Source organism: Jaculus jaculus, chromosome 9 (assembly GCF_020740685.1).
Source record: "Jaculus jaculus isolate mJacJac1 chromosome 9, mJacJac1.mat.Y.cur, whole genome shotgun sequence".
NCBI classification, from domain to species: Eukaryota; Metazoa; Chordata; class Mammalia; order Rodentia; family Dipodidae; genus Jaculus; species Jaculus jaculus.
In genome coordinates, this window is record NC_059110.1 from 96,898,020 (window position 1) to 96,921,245 (window position 23,226).

At 40.3% G+C, this 23,226-nt stretch overlaps 1 protein-coding gene across 1 annotated transcript in view; it reads right to left on the reverse strand.

Moving 5' to 3' along the window:
- Positions 1 to 22,921, reverse strand: part of Brip1 (BRCA1 interacting helicase 1) — a 149,171-nt gene extending 126,250 nt beyond the window's left edge. The window contains exons 1-6 of the mRNA XM_045159722.1: positions 22,737 to 22,921; positions 15,921 to 16,043; positions 12,955 to 13,066; positions 8,969 to 9,142; positions 5,631 to 5,758; positions 2,258 to 2,377 (exon numbers count right to left, since the gene is read on the reverse strand). Coding sequence (XP_045015657.1) covers positions 2,258 to 2,377; positions 5,631 to 5,758; positions 8,969 to 9,142; positions 12,955 to 13,066; positions 15,921 to 16,013 — 627 coding nt within the window. The 5' untranslated portion in view covers positions 16,014 to 16,043; positions 22,737 to 22,921. The remainder of the gene's footprint in view (positions 1 to 2,257; positions 2,378 to 5,630; positions 5,759 to 8,968; positions 9,143 to 12,954; positions 13,067 to 15,920; positions 16,044 to 22,736) is intronic.
- Between the last annotated feature and the right edge of the window lie 305 nt (positions 22,922 to 23,226).

The window sequence follows — 23,226 nt, forward strand, 5'->3', positions numbered from 1 at the left end:
AACTCACAGAAAAAAAAAAAAAAAAAAACCTGCAAATTCCAGGAACACACACATACAGTAAGGAGGTAGATATGGTAATACTTTGACTTCACTAGTCATTTCACTATGTATTTGGATTTCAAAACAGCTTAAGTATATATAACATATATAATTTTATTGAAAATCAAACAATCAGGCTGAGTGTGGTAGCATACGCCTTTATCACTGATCTCGAGAGGCAGAGATAGGAGGACTGATTCCAAAGTTCATTCTTCTAATAAATAAGAGCAAAACCCCAGCCAGGCATGGTGACATACATCTGTAGTTCTAGCTCCTTGACAGACCCAGGCAGGAGGCTCTCTTGAGCTTAGGCGTTTGAGGGCAGCATAGACAATATAACAAGATCTTTTTTTTGTTTTAACTTTTTTTTGTTTATTTTTATTTATTTATTTATTTATTTAAGAGCAACAGACATAGAGAGAAAGAGGCAGAGAGAGAGAGAGAATGGGCATGCCAGGGCCTCCAGCCACTGCAAACAAACCCCAGACGCGTGCGCCCCCTTGTGCATCTGGCTAACGTGGGTCCTCAAACCGGGATCCTTAGGCTTCACAGGCAAGCGCTTAACCGCTAAGCCATCTCTCCAGCACACAAGATCTTTTTTTAAGCATGAGATCCTGCCTCAAACCTCCCCTCCCATCCCTTCCCCAAAAGACAAAATTGACCAGGCATAGTAGTGCACATCTTTAATCCCAGCACTCAGGAGGCAAAGGTAGGAGGATGGCTTTGAGTTCAAGACCAGCCTGATACTACAGGTCAGCCTGGACTAGAGTAAAACCCTACCTCAAAAAAACAAAACATAACATAATTTTTTTAATAGCTGATTTAGCTAAGAAGCCAAACGATCCTATAGATGTTTTTCCTCAGGACGTCCATCCGATTCTGCATGAGTACTGTGAATACTACTCACTTCTTCCTGCAGAATGTTAAAAATCTTAAAGGCTGAGATTCAATAAAACAAAATCATTTTTATTGCCTCATCAAAGATATTCTTAAAGGAAACTAGCTTTTATTTTCTTTTTTATTTAACTAGTAAGCATGAATGGGACCATTCAGGTATATATTGGCGACTTCCTATTTTCACTTAACATATCCTGAAATTACAAATATTAGTAAGAATAGAACTACTTCTCGCCCTTTCCTTCTTTCTTTTATTGAGACTGGGTCTCATAAGAATGACCTTGAACTACTAGACCTTTCTGCCTGACTGCAAATAGATATCAATACAGGCCTGCACCAACACACCCAGTCCTTATTATTTTTTTTTTTTGTATTATTTATTTGTAAGTAGAGACAGACAGAAAGAACAGAGGCAGAGGGAGAGAGAATGGGTGTGTCAGGGCCTCTAGCCAGTGCAAACAAACCACAGATGCATGTGCCACTTTGTGCATCTGGCTTTGTGTGGGTCCTCAGGCTTTGCAGGCAAGTGTCTTAACCACTCAACCACCTCCCTGGCCCCCTGCCTTTATTTTTAAACTATGAGTTAATATTGGTGGAAAAAAAAAATCTATTAATACAGGTCAGAGCCACTACCCTGATTTGTTCTAAAGACAACAGAAAGTTTATCTGTCACTCTGCTTCTACACCACCACTGCAAATGTCAGCACATTTGCTAGTATCATGAAAATGTTTTTGACTGGACAGATCATTCCCCCAAAACTCGAGGGCTCCCTAAACTAACCCTTAATAAACCGAAAAGAAATTTAGGAAACTGAACCACTAGACCATATAACAGAAATAAGAACTTTTAGATCTCCTTCTAGTATAATTCTTTTACTTTATAAATGAGAAATTGTAGCACAGAGAAGATACAGTTTATCTATCACCTCACACACTGGGAAGCACTAGCCTGGCATTACTCAGGAGTCCCTAGTTACTCTTCTTTATTCAGCAAGTCATATTATTCAATGTCTATTTTCAAAAATGGATTTAGAGGGCTGGAGAGATGGCTTAGCAGTTAAGCACTTGCCTATGAAGCCTAAGGACCCTGGTTTGAGGCTCAATTTCCCAGGACCCACGTTAGCCAGATGCACAAGGGGACACATGCGTCTGGAGTTCGTTTGCAGTGGCTAGAAGCCCTGCCGCACCCATTCTCTCTATCTGCCTCTTTCTGTCTGTCATTCTCAAATAAATAAATAAAAATAAAGAAAAAAATATTTTTAAATGGATTTAGAAAATTCCACCATTTCCTTCTTTAAAAAGCAGTGGCATAAATACATACCTTTTGTGGAGAAAAAGAGTTTGTCTTTCCTAAGGGAGAGTTGGGTTGTACAGTCTGTCCTGAAGCTCCTTGTGCATCCAAACGGTGGGCATCCTTCTCAAAACAATGACGTTTCCTAATCTGTAAGCAGAACCAAGATGAAGGATTAACAGTTGGCAGATAAGCCAACAAAGATCAAAATTGCGGCCTGGATATCTATGACCTCACAGTGCCTGACACTACCTACACAAGACCATCATAAAAGGAGGAAAAGACCACGACATCAAAATAAAAGAGAGAGTGATTGAGATGGGAAGGGGATATGATGGAAAATGGAATTTCAAAGGGGAAAGTGGGGGGGGAGAGTATTACCATGGGATACTTTTTATAATCATAGAAAATGTTAATAAAAATTGAGAACACAAAAAAGATCAAAATTGCTCCATGAGGATTTTCTCCTACGCCTTCCCCTTTTCCCCTGGAAGAATATATCTGATTAGTAATAATTGAATTTTTGTTTTGTTTTGTTTTTTGTTTTTCGAGGTAGGGTTTCACTGTAGCTCAGGCTGACCTAGAAATTCACTATGTAGTCTCAGAATGGCCTCCAACTCACAGTGATCCTCCTACCTCTGCCTCCCAAGTACTGGGATTAAAGGCAGGCGCCACCATGCTCCACTCAAATATTTTTTAAAAACAAATAAATATCTCGTAGCCTGGCATGGTGGAGCACGCCTTTAATCCCAGCACTCAGGAGGCAGAGGTAAGAGTTCAAGGCCAGCCTGGGACTACAGAGTGAGTGCCAGGTCAGCCTGGGCTAGAGTGAGACCCTACCTCAAAATAATAATAATAATAATAATAATGGGGCTGGAGAAATAGCTTAGTGGTTAAGGCACTTGCCTGTAAAGCCTAAGGACCCAGGTTTGATTCCCCAGTACCCATGTAAGCCAGATGCACAAGGTGGCACATGTGTCTAGAGTTCATTTTCAGTGGCTGAAGGCCCTGGCATACCCATTCTCTTTCTCTATCTGCTTCTCTCGCTCGCTCAAAATAAGTAAATAAATAAAATAAATATAAAAAAAATAATAGCCAATGAAGTCAAAGAAAAAATGATTTATAATGTGCTTGCTTCACATCAAACTGTGCATACATTTTACAGGCTAAGATCGCTGGAGTCACACTTCATTAATAAATGATACTTTTACATAAATAAGCTATTTCATCCTACTTCTAAACACAAGGTTTGATAGTAGCAATTAATTAAATTATACAGAATACAAACACTTTAAGCACACCCGACTAAAAATACTCCATTGCACACAAAAGCCACACTCATCAACCATCCTCTTTTTACTTATATTAACATCGTGGTCTCCCTACCTCATTGCCAGAAATTCTAAGAAAACATTATGTTCCTCTAGAAGTACATTTCATTTTTATCTGGTAATTAAGGCTTACAACAATTTTTAGAAATATTTGTTTTATCCTAGCTACAGATGATTGGGCTTCTGTGTGAGAAGGAAAATACTTAGTAGCAGAGGCCAGTAAGTTAAAAAGGAGATATAAAGGGAAGAGAAAGGAAGGGAGGAGGGTATTTAATAGGTTGATATTGTATATATGTAAGTACAATGATTGAGATGGGGAGGTAATATGATGGAGAATGGAATTTCAAAGGGGAAAGTGTCCAGGGGGAGAGAGGGAATTACCATGGGATATCTGTTTATAATCATGGAAAATGTTAATAAAAATTTAAAAATTAATAAAGAAAAGAAATATTTGTTTAATCATGTATCTTTATGGATTTATTTGAAAGAACATGTCTGTGTGTGTGCACATGCACACACACGTGCACGCATGCATTAGGGTCTCCTACTGTTGCAAATGTGCACCAGATGCATGTGGCATACTACTTTTTGCATGTGGCTTTACATGGGTGGCTGGGGAACTGAACCGAGGCTGTCAGGATTTGCAAGCAACCACCTTTAACTACTGAGCCATCTCCTTAACCTCATCACATCTCTTAAAAACTCAATAAGACAGGGCGTGGTGGCAGACACTTTTAATTCCAGCACTTGGCAGGCAGAGGTAGGAGGACGCTGTAAGTTACAGGCCAGTCTGGGGATACAGAGTGTCAGGTCAGCCTGGGCTAGAGTGAGACCCTATCTTGGGATAAAAAAAAAAAAATATATATATATATATATATATATATATATTTTTTTTTTTTTTTTTTTTTTCACGAAGGAACCAGGCATGCATGGTGCATGCCTATCATTCCAGCTATTCAGAAGGCTAAGGAAAGAGGATTCCAAGTTTGAAGTCCATCTGGGTAACTCAGCAAGACTCTGTCTCAAAATAAAATTAAAAAGGGATGGGGATATTAGCTCAGTTGTAGAATGTTTGCCTAGCATGCACAAGACCCCAGGTTTGATCCACAGTGCCATCAAAAAACAATAAACCAGCCAGGTATAGTGGAGAATGCCTTTAATCCCAGCACTCAGGAGGTAGAGGTAGGAGAACTGCCATGAGTTTGAGGCCACCCTGAAAATACAGAGTTAATTCCAGGTCAGCCTGAGCTAGAGTGAAACCCTACCTCAAAAAAACAAATAAAAAATAATAATAATAATAATAATAAACTAGCTGGACATGGTGGTACACACCTTTAATTCTAGCATTTGGGAGGACCAGCATGAGTTTGAGGTCAGCCTGAGACTACACAGAGAGTTCCAGGTCAGCCTGGGCTACAGCGTGACCCTATCTCGAAAAACCACAACCACAACAACAAAAGGAGAACCCTCTCTTCAGCAGCACATGTACTGAAGCTGGAGCAATGCAGAGATTAACACAAGGATCTCATGCAAGGAAGACGCATTCATTTGTGAAGTGATCCCTATTTTTATGATGTCTCTGATATGTGACATCTAGGTTTGATAAGCAATGACACATGAAGGTAGAAGGGGGACTATTCTGGAAAAGGAAGGGGACCAGCAGGGAGAGGAGGCAGGCAGGGTATAGAGGACACTGGGAGAAGAGGAGTAGGCCCAAGCACATCCTGCACATGCACAAAAATGTCATCGTGAAACCCAGTATTTTATCCAACTAGCAAACACTAACTTTTTAAAATAAACAGTTGCTATATTACTAGGATGTTCTTTAAGTAAATATTTTACTGTCAAACTTGTCATCTATGAAGTTTTGCTTTCATGATATCTGTGAATTACTTACAAATTCCTTTGCAATAGTGGCTGTATGAAATGAAGTGAAAATGAATCCCATTAAATTTAATGGCCACGGCACAGCCTAACTAATCCCCGTAAATGACTCTAAAAACATGATCGGTACTAGACTACCATATTCACCTGTGCAGAACTAAATTATTTTCAGCCATGAAGCTGTTTACCTGCTGCGCAGTTTCTAGGGGTCGAATTCTTTTCTTCTCTACTTGGAAATCATCATTTTCATCTTGGCGCATGAATGCCTGTTTCTTGGCAGATAACCTTGCAGCCAGGGTGCTTTTTTCAGGAGAGTCTTATATAAGAAGTAATAATAATAACAATAAAAACTAGCATAAATAGCATTTAGAACAAAATCAAGACAGATTTAATTCATACCATAGTTTAAAACAAAAACTGTTAAACATGCATTTTTTTTTTTCTTTTTGAAGTAGGATCTCACTCTAGCCCAGGCTGGCCTGGAACTCACTCTGCAGTCTCAGTCTGGTCTAGTAGGGAGGATCACTGTGAATACGAAGCCCACCTGGGGCTACAGAGTGAATTCCAGGTTAGTCTGAACTACAGTGAAACTCTACCTCAAAAAAGAAAGAAAGAAAGAAAACAGTAAAAGTATTAGCGAATCTTAGGCTTATACATTTCCATCTACTTTGATTAAAACATGATTTTTTTTAACTTTGATTTCCAAGAAAAGCAATAAAATAACTACAAAATAAACCTAATTTATTTCATTTATTTATTTATTTACAACCACAGAGAGAGAAAGAGAATGGGCATGCCAGGGCCTCTAACCTCTGCAAACAAACTCCAGATGCATGCGCCACTTTCTGCATCTGGCTTTACATAGGTAGTGGAGAATCAAACCCAGGATATCAGGTTTTAGAGGCAAGCATCTTAACTGCTGAGCTCTCTCTAGCCCAAAATAAACCTAATTAAATGCACATCAACTAGGGAAATTTAAATACCATAATTTCTGACAACATCTACCCATGGGTCTTTGCTCTTCTTGGTTTACAGCCAAATTTTGTCTCGGCTTATTATTTTCTTTTCATGTTGTACTCTTTTTTTCTCATTAGAACTGTGCTTTGCATATCTATAGACCTATGTTTACTTTTTGTGCATTCTAAAGTTTTGTTTTTAATGTCTTTAAGTTCTAATTGGTATGATTACAAACCATTTAAAATGTTAAAAAATAAATAAATAAATACCATGATTTCTTACCCTGGGATACTGGGCAATGTCTGGAGATATTTCTGATTGTTACAACAAGGGGAGAGGGGACTGAGGCATGCAGTTGGTTGGCAAAGGGATACTATGAGGACCTAGATTCAGTCTTCAGCACTAAAACTTGGTAGGGGAAAGAAAGAGTTATGATAGGCAAAAAGTACATAGAAGTCAGGAATGCTACTAACCATCTCATAATTCAAAGTCAGACAGGCAGGAAAAAAAGAACTATCCCACTGAAAATGATAATCTTTTTAAGTTTTTAGTTTTAATTTTAATATTCTTATTTTTAATTTTTAACTTAAATGGATATATTTTAAATATTAAAAATCTTACATTAGACTTAATAGATTCATCTTAACATAATAAGAACTACTCAAGGACCTGATACTGGCTGTAGAAGAGACAGTTACCAAGACAAAGAGATGTTGTCTCAGCATACAATTTTTTTAAGTATTTTTATTTCTTTGAGAGGAGGGAGAAAAGGAGTTAAGTATGTCAGGACCTCCTGCCACTACAAAAACCCTATGAATGCACCACTTTGTGCACCTGCCTTCATATGAATACTGAGTTGAACATGGGTTATTAAACTTTGCAAGCAAGCACCTATAACCACTGAGCCTGGAACTCATGGCGATCCTCCTACCTCTGCCTCAAGTGCTAGGATTAAAGGCGTGTGCCACCAAGCCCGGCTGGTGCACACCTTTAATCCCAGCATTTGGGAAACAGAGGTAGGAGGATTACTTTGAGTTCAAGAACACCCTGAGACTACATAGTGAATTCCAGGTCAGCCTGAGCTAGAATGAGACCCTACCTCTAAAAAGAAAAAAAAGATTTGTTTTGTTTTACATTCATCACAAATATAACTTAAGGGCTGGAGAGATGGGTCAGTGGCTAAATGTGTTGCTTACAAAGCCTAAAGATCTATGTTGGATTCCCTTAGTACCTACATAAAGCCAGATGCACAAAGTGGCACGTATGTCTGAAGTCTGCAGTAGTTGAGAGGCCCTGGCATGCCCATTAATCCCTCTCTTTCTCCCTCCCTTTCTCTTCACTCTCTCTGCTTGCAAATAAATAAAAATATTTAAACAATAACAATTTAAGAGCTAGGGAGATGGCTAAGCAATTAAAGGCACTTGTGTGCTGACCCAGAGTTCAACTGCCCAGCACCCACGTAAACCCAGACGCACAAAGTGACACACGCGTCTGGAATTCATTTGCAATAGCAATAGGCCCTGGTGCACCCATACTCCCCTCTCACTCCACCTCTCTCCCTCCCTCAAATGAATAAAATAACTTTTAAAATAATGATAGAGCTGGAAAGATAGCTTAGCAGTTAAGCTGCTTGCCTGCAAAGCCTAAGGACCCAGGTTCAATTCCCCATTACCTACATAAGCCACATGCATATGGCGGCGCATGCATCTGGAATTTGTTTGCAGTGGCTACATTCCCTGGTGTGCCCATTCTCTCTCTCTCTATATATATATTTTTTTTTCTCTGAAATAAATAAAAATAAAATATTAAAATAAGCCAGGCAGGTGGCGCATGCCTTTAATTCCAGAACTTGGGAGGCTGAAGTAAGAAGAGCGCTGTGAGTTCAAAGCCACCCTGAGACTCCAGAGTGAATTCCAGGTCAGCCTGGGCTAGAGTGAGACCCTACCTCAAAAAAATAAATAAATAAATAAGAAATCCCACCATTTAGGAAGTAGAAGCAAGAAGGAATGGCCCAAGCTCAAAGCCAGCCTATGAGGGATACCCTTTCTTAAAGAAAAAAAAAAAAGATAAATCTTGGTCAGTGTGGTGGTGCATGCCTTTAATCTAGGTCTTGGGAGGCTGAGGTAAGAGGATCGATACGAGTTTGAGGCTAGCTTGGGACTATCTAGTGAATTCTGGGTCAACCTAGGCTAGCCTACCTTGAAAAGAAAACAAAAGATAAATCAAAGTCAAACCAATATAAGACATCCATGGATTTTAACCACTCAGTGTTATTTAAAAATAATTCCCTCACAGGTAAAGCACATGTTTAGCATGCACAGAGCCCTAAGTTCTATTGCCAGCACCAAAATAAATAAAATTTAGAAGGAATTAGGTAACAATAAATATATAATTATGCTAATTTATCTAAATTAGGCCTAATAATAGTAATAATTAAAACCCAGGCAGGAGGCAGATGGCTTTGGATGGGAGGGGTTAACAGCTCTTCCCACCCAAGCCTGAGACCCCGAGTTTGATCCCTAGCACCCACATTAACAAAAAAAGAAGACGCAGACAAAATATAATTTACCTTGACAAGTTGATGAAGTCTCATTTCTTTCAGAAGGTGGGGTGCTTGGATAGCCGAAATGAGGTGAGGTTTCTTGGCTCGTGTCACTGTGTGTAAAATTCATTGTATGGCATGTGCAACAACATGATGACGTCACTTCAGCCTTTCTACTCGAGGCCTCATCCACTGGCCTCTCTGAAAATGAAAGAACATGTGCTTACAATATGTGTAATAACATCAACATTAATCCTTCTCAGTAGCTAGGATGAGCAACCATCTCAGTTCAGCCAGGATTGGAAAGTTTCCTATGATACAAAATTGGGGGGATTAAAAACCAGGAAATCCATCTATCTGGAAAAATCTGGACAAGCTGATCCCTATTTACAGTATCAAGCTAGGACTGGCAAAAGTCTTTAATCCCAGTACTTGGGAGGCTGAGGTAGGAAGATCACTCTGAGTTCATGGCCAGCTTGGGGCTCCTGAGTGAGTTCCAGGTCAGCCTGGGGCTAGAGTGAGATCCCACCTCAAATAAATAAATAAAACAAACTATTAGGACATAATAGAATTCATACACATATTACAATAAACAAGTAGAAAGGTAAAGTTGAATATTTTCTTTCTTTGTTTTGTATGTTTTTCTTCTATGTAACCCAGTCTGGATGCTAACACTGCTCTGCTTCAGAGTACTGGGATTACAGACATGCACCACCACATAGGTTATATATATTTTCCCTACATATTCCAGGTTTTAATGTCATAAGGAAGTCAGATAAGCAAATAAATTAAAAGAATTCACTCAGACTGGATAGATGGCTTAGCTGTTAAGGCACTTACCTGAGAAGCCTAGGGACCCATGTTCAACTCTCCAGATCCCATGTAAGCCAGATGCACAAAATAATGCATGCACAAGGTCACATATGCACATAAGGTGGCACCCAGGTCTGGAGTTCTATTATAGTGGCTGGAGGCCCTGGCACACCAATTCTCTCTCTTACTCACTCACTCTTGCTCTCATTAAAAAAAAAAAAAAGCCAGTCTGATTGGCTTGCCTCAAAAAAAAAAATTTTTTTTAAGTTTTTCAAGGTAGGGTCTCACTCTAGCCCAGGCTGACCTGGAATTCACTATGTAATCTCAGACTGGCCTCAAGCTCACAGCGATCCTCCTATCCCTAACTCCCAAGTGCTGGGATTAAAGGCGCGCACCACCACACCCGGCTTCAAAACATTTTTTTTTTAAAAAGAATAATTCACTCAAGATCTGACATTAGTAAACTTATTAGCATCATTAGGGCTTGATCTCTTGTGTCTTTTACATACACATTATCATCTAATCATTTTCACAATAATGCCAAGCATCCAAAATACTCATGTATCTTCTTAACAACCAAAAGACAAACGTGTGTTAATATTGTACTAGGATTAATTCAGCACATTTGGCTGTATTCAACTTCTTCTGGAAGATACATAATGCTTTGTTGTTCTGAGATGATCTTACTATCTAGCCCTGGCTGGCATACAAGTCTCTATGTAAATTAGGATGGCCTCAAACTTGCAGCAGTCTTGCTTCCAACACCATGCCCAGCAGATATAATGCATCTACGGGGGGCACAGTATGTAGTATACACACGTGTCCCATGTGCACTCAAGCAGAGGCCAGGTATCTTCCTTTAGTGCTTATTCTCATGTTTCCTTGAAATAGAGTCTTGCTAAACCCACAGCTGCCATTTTTGGTCAGTGAGCCCCAGTGATTCTCCGGTGTCCGCTCCTCACAGGACAAAGGTTACAAGGGCTCAGCTGTTTAAATTGCTGCTGGGGAATCAAACACAGATCAAATCAGGTCCTCATGCTGGCACATAACACTCTTAACCACACAGCCTATAACCCCAGTCTATATAACGCTTTTATTTTTGTTTTGTTTTGTTGAGGTAGGGTCTCACTCTAGCCAAGGCTGACATGGAATTCACTATGTATTCTCAGGGTGGCCTCGAACTCATGGCAATCCTCCTACCTCTGCCTCCCGAGTGCTAGGATTAAAAGCATGTGACACCACGCCCAGCTATAATGCATTCTTTAAAAATATTTTATTTATTTAGGTTTTTGTTTTTTTTTTGGTGTTTCTAGGTAGGGTCCTACTCTAGCCCAGGCTGACCTGGAATTCACAATGTAGTCTAAGGGTGGCCTTGAACTCATGGCAATCCTCCTACCTCTGCCTCCCAGGTACTGGGATTAAAGGCGTGTACCACCACACCCAGCTATTTTTATTTATTTAACAGAGAAAGTGGGAGAGTGAGGGGGAGAGAGAATGGGCAAGCCAGGGCCTCCAGCCACTGCAAATGAAATCCAGACTTGTGCATCTAGCTAACGTGGGTCCTGGAGAATCAAACCTGGATCTTTTGGCTCTGTAGGCAAAGGCCTTAACCACTAAGCCATCCCTCCAGCCCTATAATGCTTTTTTTTTGGTTTTCTTTCAAGGTAGGGTTTCACTCTAGCCCAGACTGACCTGGAATTCACTATGTAATCTCAGGGTGGTCTTGAACTCACGGCAATCTACCTACCTCTGCCTCCCAAGTACTGGGATTAAAGATGTGTGCCACCACGCCCGGCTCCTATAATGCATTTTTTTAAAGATTTATTTTTATTTACTTATTAGAGACAGAGAGAGAGGTAGAGAGAGAAAGAGAGGAAGAATGGGTACACCAGGGCTTCCAGACACTACAAACAAACTCCAGACGCAGGCGCCACCATGTGCATCTGGCATGAGACCTAGAGAATCGAACCTAGATCCTTGGGCTTCGCAGGCAGACGTCTTAACTATTAAGCCATCTCTCCAGTTCTATAATCATTTGTTAAGAATGTCTTAAAAGAGAGTATTTAGAGCTGGAGAGATGGCCTCAGAGCTGGGGAGATGGATCAGTGGTTAAGAACACTTCCCATGCAAGCATGAGGGCCTGAGACTCTTTGAGTTTGATTCCCAGGACTCACGTAAAGAGAAGGCATGGACACGCATGTCTGTGGGAAGCAGAGCCCCAAGAATCGCCAGAGTTCATGAAAAGCAGCAAACTTCAAGCACAGCAAGAGACTCTGGCTCAAATAAGAAGAGGTGAAAGAGGGATGGGTTGGGACAGTGAGTAATACCCCACTAAGGCCATAGGGCACACACATGTGCATATGCCACACACACACCATGCACAACACATAAGCAAAACAATAAATAAATATTTATTTATTTATTTATTTATTTGACAGAGAAAGAGGGGGAGAGAGAAAGAATGGGTGTGCCAGGGCCTCTGGCCACTGCAAACCAACTCCGGACACGTACACCCCTTTATGCATCTGGCTAACGTGGGTCCTGGTGAACTGAACTAGGTCCTTTGGCTTTTCAGGCAAATGCCTTAACTAGTAAGCCATCCCTCCCGTCCAAAAATTTTTTAAAGAAATCATGTAATTTAGAACACAGGTGACGGCTGGAGAGATGACTCAGCAGTTAAGGCACTTGTCTGCAAAGTCTAAGGACCCAAGTTTGATTCCCCAGTACCCATGTAACACCAGATGTACAAAGTGGCACACACGCCTGGAGTTGGTTTGCAGTGGCTAGAGGCCCTGCTGCATCCATTCTCTTTCCCTCTCTTTTTCTCTCTCTCTCAAATAAATAAATAAAAATAAAGTAATTTTTTTTAAATAAAAAAAAGTAGAACAGAAGTCAATCAGTATGAATAAAGAGTACTTTATACTGGGGCTGGAGAGATGACTTGCTAGTTAAGACACTTGCCTGCCAAGCCTAAGGACCCAGGTTCAATTCCCTAGGACCCACATAAGCCAGATGCACAAGCTGGTGCATGTGTCTGGAGTTCTTTAGCAGTGGCTGAAGGCCCTGTTGTACCCATTCTCTCTATCTGCCTTTCTCTCTTTCTCTCTCTCAAAGTAAGTAAATAAATAAATTATTTTAAGAGTACTTTATATTTTTTTCAGTTCCCAACTATCAAACTGAATACATCAAGAGCTACTTACCACCAAAAGCTTGCTGCCACGCTAGGGCAGAACAAAGCAAAGCTAAGCTTTTTCCACTTCCTGTGGGGCTCTCCAACAAACAATGTTGCCTACTGTTTAGTCCTCTGACAATCTGTTAACACAGAATAAACAAAAAATAAAAACAATAAACATTTTACTGGATTAGGTCTCTTCCATCAGTACAAACAACAGGGAGTAAAAGGCTGCTCTCCAGCAAACAGCAGTAGCACAAGGAGAAATAGAATTTAGTTAAATCTAGACTTTATTTCTTTATACCTCTACCTAAGATTATGTTGGTTTTACAAACATCAAACAAAAGAAATGAAAAAATAAACAATTTATGCTTTAATTCTACAAACAGCTGGGCTGGGGAGATGGCCCAGCAATTAAAGGCACTTGCTTGCAAAGTCTGGTGGCTCAGATTTGATCCCCTAATACCTACGTAAAGCCAGATGTACAAAGTGGCGCAAGCATCTGGAGTTCATTTGCAGAGGCAAGAGGCCCATACTTTCCCTCTATCTCTCTCTTCTCTCTTAACTGAATTTAAAAATAAAAATTTTAATTACACAAAATGGGCTGGAAAGATGGCGTAATGGTTAAGGCACTTTCCAGCAAAGCCAAAGGACCCAGATTTGTTTCCCCAACACCCACATAAGCCAGATACACAAGGTGGCACATGTGTCTGGAGTTTGTTTGCAAGTGGATGGAGGCCCTGGTGCACCCATTCTATCTGCCTCTTTCTCTCTCTTTCAAATAAATATTTTTTTACGTTACACAAAAGCCAATTATTTCTATAAAGGTAGAATATACCTATGAATATACCTGATGAAAATTCAATAGAATATACTATTGTTGGGAAGGCAAATTGTTATAACTACTTTGTACAAATATAAAAAATTTATAGTAAAAATAAGAATAAACAACTCTACCAAGTCCAGCTCTAAGTATATACTCCAAATCCTTCCTACATTAGCACAAGGAAATATGTAAGACAGTTCATAGCAGTATTGTTTTCTATCCCAAGAGAATATAAACAACCCAAATGTCCACCAACAAGAAAGTTAAATTTTATGACAGAGAATGCCACACTGCTATTAAAATGGCCTAACAAGCTGGGCATGATGGTACATGCCTTTAACCCCAGCACTTGGGAGGCAGAGGTAGGAGGACTGCCATGAGTTAGAGGCTACCCTGAGACTACATTCCATGTCAGCCTGGGCTAGAGCAGAACCCTACCTAAAAAAAAAAAAAAAAACCTAAAACTGGGGCTGGAAAGATGGCTTAGCAGTTAAAGCACTTGCCTGCAAAGTCAAAGGACGCAGGATCAATTCCCCAGTACCCACATAAAGCCAGATACACAAGGTGGTACAAGCATCTGGAGTTTGTTTACAGTAGCTGGAGACCCTGGTGCACCCATTCTCTATCTGCCTCTTTCTCTCCCTCTCACACAAATCAGTAAATAAAATATATATAAAAAAAAGAAAGAAAAACTGTATTGGTACTGGACACACAGACTTTATTGTCTTATTATCCACTAAATGATTACATACATAGTTGTAAATATTACAGCTATTTACCTAGGCTTTATATTGCATTGGGTTAGTAAATAATCTAGAAATGTTTTAAAATATACAGAAGAATATGTGTAGAATATATGCAAATAGTGCACCATTTTACATAAAGGACTTGTGTGTCTACACATTTGCATGAGGTGGGTTCCAGAATTGTTCCCACACATACTGAAGAATAATGAAAAATATAATAGTCCGTGTAACAAGTAATAAATATTTTGTTGAAAGGAGTAATTCATTTTAAAAGAAGAAAAGAACTCAAAAGGAGCTGAGAGCATTTTTCAGAATGTTATTCCTTGTACCTTATCCAGACATGTACAGCTTAGTGGTTGGTTATCAATATTATTTTCCTAAAGGCCAGATGCTCTTCCACATGAATTCAGTAAATATTATCATTTAGTATCTGTGCTGGTTTGAATGCACTGCCCCATAGACTCAGGTTTTTTGTTTGTATGTTTATTTGTTTGTTTATTTTTCAAGATAGGGTCTCACTGTTGCCCAGGCTGACCTGGAATTCACTGTGTAGTTCTAGGCTGGCCTTAAACTCATGGCAGTCCTCCTACCTCTGCCTCCCAAGTGCTGATATTAAAAGCAACACCCAGCTTGACTCAGGTGTTTCTGATTAACATTGAGCTTGGGGCTAGAAAGATGGAACAGCAGTTAAAGGCACTTGCTTGCAAAGCCTGACTGCCCAGGTTCAATTCCCCAGTACCCACGTAAAGCCAGATGCACAGAGTGGCACATATATCTGGAGTTCATGTGCAGTGGGAAGAAGCCCTGGTATGTCCATTCTCTCTCTCTTTCTCTGCTTGAAAATAAATAATAAATTTTAAAAGTTAAAAAGACTGAAAGCTGGGCATAGTGACACATGCCTTTAGTCCCAGCACTTGGGAGGCAGAGGTAGGAGGATCACCATGAGTTTGAGGCCACCCTGAGATTACATAGTGAATTCTAGGTCAATTTGAGATAAAGTGAGACCCTACCTCAAAAAAAAAAAAAAAAAAAAGGAGGAGCTTGCAACTTGAGTCTCCAGTGAGCAGAGCCCTGCTGGGGAAGAGGAACATCACTGACCAGGGGTGGATCTTGCAGTCCAGGTGTGTATTGAGCAGTGTGAGCTTCAGCTATGTTTGCTATGCTAGCTGTTTGACGTTGTCTCTCTGCTATAAATCTACAGAAGTGAGCCAGTTTCATCCACCATTAATGGTGTCTCCCCTTCGTTCTCTAAGCCTGAAATAAACTCTCTTCTCTCATAAGACGCTCCTGGTCTGGTGTTTGTCCCACAACTCGAAGGAAACTACAACAGTATCAAAGAATATAAATGTAGTTACATAAGGTATGTTACGGATCATAAGCAGCAATACCTCAATGAAGACTCAATTGTTAAACAGTACTTACAGAATTCATCATAGCAAGCTGTGATGGGTAAGCTTTACAAGGAAAGTTAATCTTCACCCCACCAATTATGTATTCAGATGATACTGAAGACATCCTGCTTTCTTCTTTACTTCAGACTCCTTACTGCAACAGAGAAAAAAATCAATATTGAAACAATGTCATCTAAATAAAAACAGCCTCTTCTAGCAACAGAACAGAAATCTGGGGTTAGGAAGATAGCTCAGTGTGTGAAAGTGCTTGCCACTTAAGCATGAAGGCCAAGAGGACCTGAGATCTGTGTGATGTTGAGGCCAGCCTGAGACTACAGAGAGTTCTAGGTCAGTCTGGGATACAGACCCTATCTCAAAAACACTAAATTAAGCCGGGCGTGGTGGCACACACCTTTAATCCCAGTACTCTAGAGGCAGAGCTAGGAGGATCACCATGAATTCAAGGCCACCCTGAGACTACATAGTGAATTCCAGGTCAGCCTAGACTAGAGTGAAACCCTACCTCAAAAAAACAAAAAAAAAAAAAAAAAAGTTCAAATTAAACTTAATTCAATTTAAAAAAATAGTGGAAGCAAAACAAGTTCTCACTCATAAATCACAGAGTCAAGAGCATGGATTAGAGCCTGACAAATCTAGATTTGCACTGCTATTCTATCAAGTATTTGTTGTCTGTCTCTAAGTAACTGGCTTCACTTTTCTAGGCTGGTGTCCTTATGTACAGAATCTACACCACAGGGCTGGTGTAAAGATTGAAATAACATGCAAATCTATGGCCATACTACCCTGAAGGCCTTGATCTCATCTGAAAAAATACACAATACAAGGCAGATTAAGCACAAATTCTTGTAACAATTTAGAAAAGATATAATCAATCTACAAAGTAAACAGGTTTCTAAGGCAACTCTTCCATTCCATATCACCACTCTTTTTCTCCTATGTAGCACCTTCCTATTTCCCTTTTCTTCCATCTTTAGAAGAAAAGAAGCTGAAGACCAGGAGTCAAAAAGCACAGCCTCTAGACTAGGCTTTCAAAAAGTTGTGAAGTAGGGCTGAAGAGATGGCTAAGCAGTTAAGGTATTTGCCTGCAAAGCCGAAGGCCCTCGGTTCGACTCCCCAGAACCCATGTAAGCCAGATGCACAAGGGGGCACATGCATCTGCAGTTCATTTGCAGTACCTGCAGGCCCTGGCACACCCATTCTCTCTCTCTCTCTGCCTCTTTGTCTCTCTCAAATAAAGTTTAGCAAATCTGACCAAAAGAAAGAGAGAAGAGACACAAGTTAATAAAATTAGAGATGAAAAAGGCAACATCACAAAAGACATCAGAGAAATTCAAAAAATCATAGGGACATACTATAAAAGCATACACTCCACAAAGTATGAAAATCTGAAAGAAATGGATGATTTACTTGATTTATATGAACTAACTAAATTAAATCAAGATGAGATTAATCACTTAAATAGACCTATAACAAGTATGGAAATCCAAATAGTTAACAAAAATATCCCAACTAAAAAAAGTCCAAACCCAGATGGATTCACTGGTGAATTTTACCAGACCTTCAGGGAAGAACTAACACCATTGCTTCTTAAGCTTTTCCATAAAATAGAAAAAGAATCCTACCAAATTCTTATGAAGCCAGCATGACCCTGATATCAAAACCAGGCAAAAATAGAAAAAAAGAAAATTACAGACCAATCTCCCTAATGAACACAGATGCAAAAATTCTCAACAAAATATTGGCAAACAGAATACAAGGATATTATCAGAATGATCATTCACCCTGACCAAATAGGCTTAGGCTTTTATCCCAGAGATGCAGGGATGGTTCAACATACGCAAATCAATAAATGTAATACATTATATAAATGACCTGAAGGACAAAAATCACATGATCATTTCATTAGATGCAGAAAAAGCATTTCACAAAATCCAACATCCCTTCATGATAAAAGTCCTACAGAGACTGGGAATAGAAGGAACATATCTCAATATACTAAAAGCTATTTATGACAAGCCTACAGCCAACATATTACTAAATGGGGAAAAACTGGAAGCTTTTCCACTAAAATCAGGAACAAGACAAGGGTGTCCACTGTCCCCACTTTTATTTAATATAGTACTAGAAGTCTTAGCCATAGCAATAAGGCAAGAGACACACATAAAAGGGATACAAATTGGAAAGGAAGAGATCAAGTTATCATTATTTGCAGATGACATGATTCTATACATAAAGGACCCTAAAACCTCTACTAGCAAACTGTTAGAGCTGATCAAAACCTACAGCCATGTAGCAGGATACAAAATAAATACACAGAAATCAGTAGCCTTCATATATGCTAACAACACACAGAGGATGAAATCAGATAATCACTCCCATTAACAATTGTTATCAAAGAAAATAAAGTACCTTGGAATAAACCTAACCAAGGAAGTGAAGGATCGCTACAAAGAAAACTTTAAAATACTCAAGTGAGAAATTGCAGAAGACAGTAAGAAATGGAAAAACATCCCTTGTTCCTGGATTGGAAGAATCAATATTATGAAAATGGCAATATTACCAAAAGCAATGTACACATGTAATGCAATCCCCATCAAAATTCCAAAAGCATTCTTCACGGAAATAGAAAAAACAATCCAAAACTTCATTTGGAATCACAAAAAATCTTGAATATCTAAAACAATACTGAGCAACAAAAATAAGGCAGGTATCACCATACCTGATTTTAACCTATACTATATAACCATAGTAACAAAAACAGCATGGTACTGGCACAAAAGCAGACATGTAGATCAATGGAACAGAACAGAGGACCCAGATATAAGTCCAGGTAGATATAGCCACCTGATATTCAATAAAAATGGCAAAAATACTCATTGGAGAAAAGACAGCCTCTTCAGCACATGGTGCTGGGAAAACTTGATATGTATCTATAGAAGGATGAAAATAGATTCTTCCCTCTCTCCATGTACAAGAATTAAGTCCAAATGGATTAAAGTCCTCAACATCAGACCTGAAACTTTGAAACTGCTAGAGGAAAAGTAGGGAAAACCCTTCAACATATTGATATTGGCAAAGACTTTCTGAATATAACCCCAATTGTTCAGGCAATAAAACCACAGATTAACCATTGGGATCTCATGAAATTACAAAGATTTTGTATGGCAAAGGACACAGTAAATAAAGCAAAGAGGCAACCTACAGAATGGGAAAAAATCTTTGACAGCTATACATCTAATAGAGGATTAATACCTAGGATATATGAAGAACTCAAAAAATTAAGTGATAAGAAATCAAACAAGCCAATTGCAAAATAGGCTATGGAACTAAATAGAGTTCTCAAAAGAAGAAATACGGATGGCATATAAGTATCTAAAAAAATGTCATCAGGGAAATGCAGATTAAAACTATGTTGAGATTCCATCTCACTCCTGTCCGATTGGCTACCATCATGAAAACAAATGACCATAAATGCTGGCAAGGATGTGGAAAAAGAGAAACCCTTGTACACTGTTAGTGGGAATGCAAGCTGGTCCAGCCATTGTGGAAATCAGTGTGGAGGTTCCTAAAACAGCTAAAAATAGATCTACCATATGACCTAGCTATAGCACTCCTAGGCATATATCCTAAGTACTCATCTCATTACCTTAGAGATACTTGCTCAACCATGTTTATTGCTGCTCAATTCACAATAGCTGGGAAATGTAACCAGCCTACATGTCCCTCAACTAATGAGTGGATAAGGAATATGTGGCACATTTATACAATGGAGGTCTACTCAGCAGTAAAGAAAAATGAAGTTATGAAATTTGCAGGAAAATGGATGAATCTGGAAAGGATTATACTAAATGAGGTAACCTAAGCCCAGAAAGACAGGCATCACATGTTCTCTCTTATATGTGGATCCTAGCTACAGATGATTGGACTTCTGTGTGAGTAGGAAGAAAACTCAATAGCAAAGCCCAGTAAGCTAGAAAAGAGATATAAAGGGAAGAGAAAGGAAGGGAGGGGGTATTTAATAGGATGGTATTATATATATGTAAGTAGAAGAACAGATTAATGGGGATGAAAAGGCCCAAGGTGAGATCAGGGGAAGAGATTGAGTAAAGCAAAGGTAGAGGGAGGGCCAGTCAAAATCTAAGAGGATACAAATAAATCATATGGAAACCTACTTTTTTGGAGAATGGAACACTCAGAAACCATAGGTCGTTGCTAGAAAATTTTCAGTGCCAGGTATGGGATATCTTCCAGTGTCTTGTTGGCCAGGGAGGTCCCTGATGCCCCCAAAACATTATAGGCCATTGCCAAGGTCCTTGGTTTCCCACCAGGAATAAATGGTAAGACCCTATTGCTGAAGATTCCACATACTTGGGCTGCAAGACCACTGAGAAATCCTGCTGGAACTGAGCTGAGAACCCCCTCCATGTAGACCAGCTGACAGAAAGGTGAAAAAGGCCATTCTGCAAGTAGTTCAATGGGAGAAAGAAAAATCACCAGTGAAGATATTCAACAGTGGACACTGCAAGCCTTATATTTAGCCAGCCAGACCAAGTGAGCCAACGGGTGCAATAGTGGCATGTCTGTCATGGTGGAAACCAATTGCCCTCTAATTGTACTGGAGGCCCGCTCCATGGGAGGGAATACATCCCTGATAGTAAAAACTTAAAACAGAGGTATTCATGAGCCCTAGGGGTGTAACATCTGCTGATGTCTGGATAAATGTATATACTATGCATATCAAGCTGCCTAGTAAGCACTTCTCTTAAAGTTCATACCCATATGTTAATGCTACTCTCACTTTTGATAGAGAATCTTCTCTTTTCAGATGGCAGTGACCTTGGGATGACTCAGAAGGCATCATGGTGATGGAAAGAAGTGACAGGAGTGCTCAGTACTGCAATATCTCTATCACACCTTCCAAGGCTCAGGGTCTATTGCAGAAGAGGTAGCAGAAGAATGTAAAAGTCAAAGGAAGGGTAGGACTCCTTACAATGTGCTTCCCCCATACAGAAAACAGCCTGGATATCCATGATCTCACAGTGCCTGACACTACCTACACAAGACCATCATAATAGTAGGAAAAGATCATGCCATCAAAACATCAAAATAAAAGAGAGACTGATTGAGACAGGGAGGGGATATGATGGAGAATGGAGTTTCAAAGGGGAAAGTGGGGGGAGGGAGGGCATTACCATGGGATATTTTTTATAATCATGGAAGTTGTTAATAAAATTTTGAAAAGGAAAAACAAGTAAAATCCAAAGAAAAACTTAAAAGTAAATAAATAAATCCATAATTTCTTTTTTAAAAGTTGTTAATTATGTATCTCTGACATTTTTTCATTTTTCTGGTCTAAGAACCTTATCTGTAATAACCCCTAGTTTAAAAAATGTTGTTAAGGGATAGTGGGTATTCAGTCACTGTAAAAAGTCAGAACATAAACCAGGCATGGTGGTACATGCCTTTAATTCCAGGACTCAGGAGGCACAGGTAGGAGGATCACTGTGAGTTCGAGGCCCAAGGCCACCCTGAGCACCCTGAGACTACATAATGAATTCCAGGTCAGCCTGGGCTAGAGTGAGACCCTACGTAAAAAAAAAAAAAAAAAAAAAAAAAAAAAAAAAAAAAAAAAGGTCAGAACATAATAATAGCAAGACAAATCCAATTCCACTGGATTCATCACCTCTGTCACACCTTGTCCCTTCCTCTTATGAAACTGAGATGAGACATGCTTAGGGTTTCTATGAAAATTAGCCACAACAGAATGTACCAACCTTAGTATTTGACACAGAAGTGATCTTCTATATTCCTAGCTTCTTATCAACCACTTTTCTTTCTAAAAAGAATATGTTTTAATTACTTCAGAGACAGAGAGAGAGTGAGTATGGGCCTCCTGCCACAGCAAATGAATTCCAGATACATGTGCCAGTTTGTGCATCTGGCTTTACCTGGGTACTGGGGAATCCAACAGGGGGCCATAAGGCTTTGCAAAAGCAACCACCTTTAACAGCTGAGCCATCTCTGCAGATCAAAACAATTTTTTTTTTTTTTTTTGGTCTTTTGAGATAGTGTCACTCTAACCCAGACTGACCTGGAATTCACTATGTAGTCTCAGGTGGCCTCAAACTCACTGCTATCCTTCTACCTCTGCCTCCATCACCCCAAACCCACTTTTCTCATGCTACAATCTATGGATGTAATTCAAAGCCTGTCCACAGTGGCATTTTTCTGAAAAGAAAACCTATAGCTTTCTCTTCCCAAAAATATATCCTGAGGAAAATCCAAAGAGGGGGAGATATAAAACGCACTGAGGAATTTTTGCAACAGTGACAAATAGATTTAATTTGGGACTGGAGGTGGTTAAAGTATATTATCCAACAGATTCTATTATCCAATAAATGTTGAAGCTCTTAATAAGTTTAACTACAACCTCTGTGCTCCAAAAGGAGGAGGCATGTAAAAAGCTCAGAGAATGAGCCTGGGTGAAATCTAGCTTCTTCAATCTGAATCATGAACTGCGCGCTCGTTGACTCAAGACACAGCTTAGAAAGCAATCCATGCCAAGCAGTGGCAGCGCCAGTCTCCAAAGATGGAAACTTCCCCTGCTGACTATGTAACAGACGGATCGATCAGCCTCCCGCCAAGAGGCACCGTGGGGCCCCGGGCTCATTTCAGGCCTGCGCTCCCAGGAGGGAAGGGCAGACTGTCTTCTCCTCGGGTTTCCTTCCCCAGGCTTCCCGCCTCCCACCGGCAACAGAGGTTCCCCGAGGCCGGGTGATTCCAACACGCTGACGGGTCCGAGAGCCCGCGCCCGCCCAGGACTTGCCTGTGTGTGATGAGCGGGGAAAAGGAAATGCTGGTTTCCCAGAGCAGACAAGGCACAGCCTGGCAGAGCAGAAGGGACACGGGCCCTCCCTCGGTCGCCTCTCACCCGCACCCGGCTGCTTGACACTCTCCGGCCGCAGTGCGGGGAAGGAAGGACGCTGCCCCACCTGCTCGCCGGGCACTGCAGCTCCCTCTCAGTCCCCGCCACAGCGCGCACGAATTCCCGCCTCCCACCCCCTCGGCTCCCAGTACCCAATCACCGAGCCGCCTCCGACAACCAATCACTGACAGGCACCAGAAAGCAAGCAGCCAATCGTGGAGCGAGACTGGCGCTAGAGCAGCCAATGGCAGCCTTCGAAGTAAAAACCCGCCCAAGCTACTTGGCGGCCCCGGAAGACCCCACATGACAGCAAATCCCAGCGGTTTGAGGACAGGAACCTTTTGAAATCGCTGGCGGCCAGTTATCTTTCCTTAGTCCGGAAGCTCTCTGG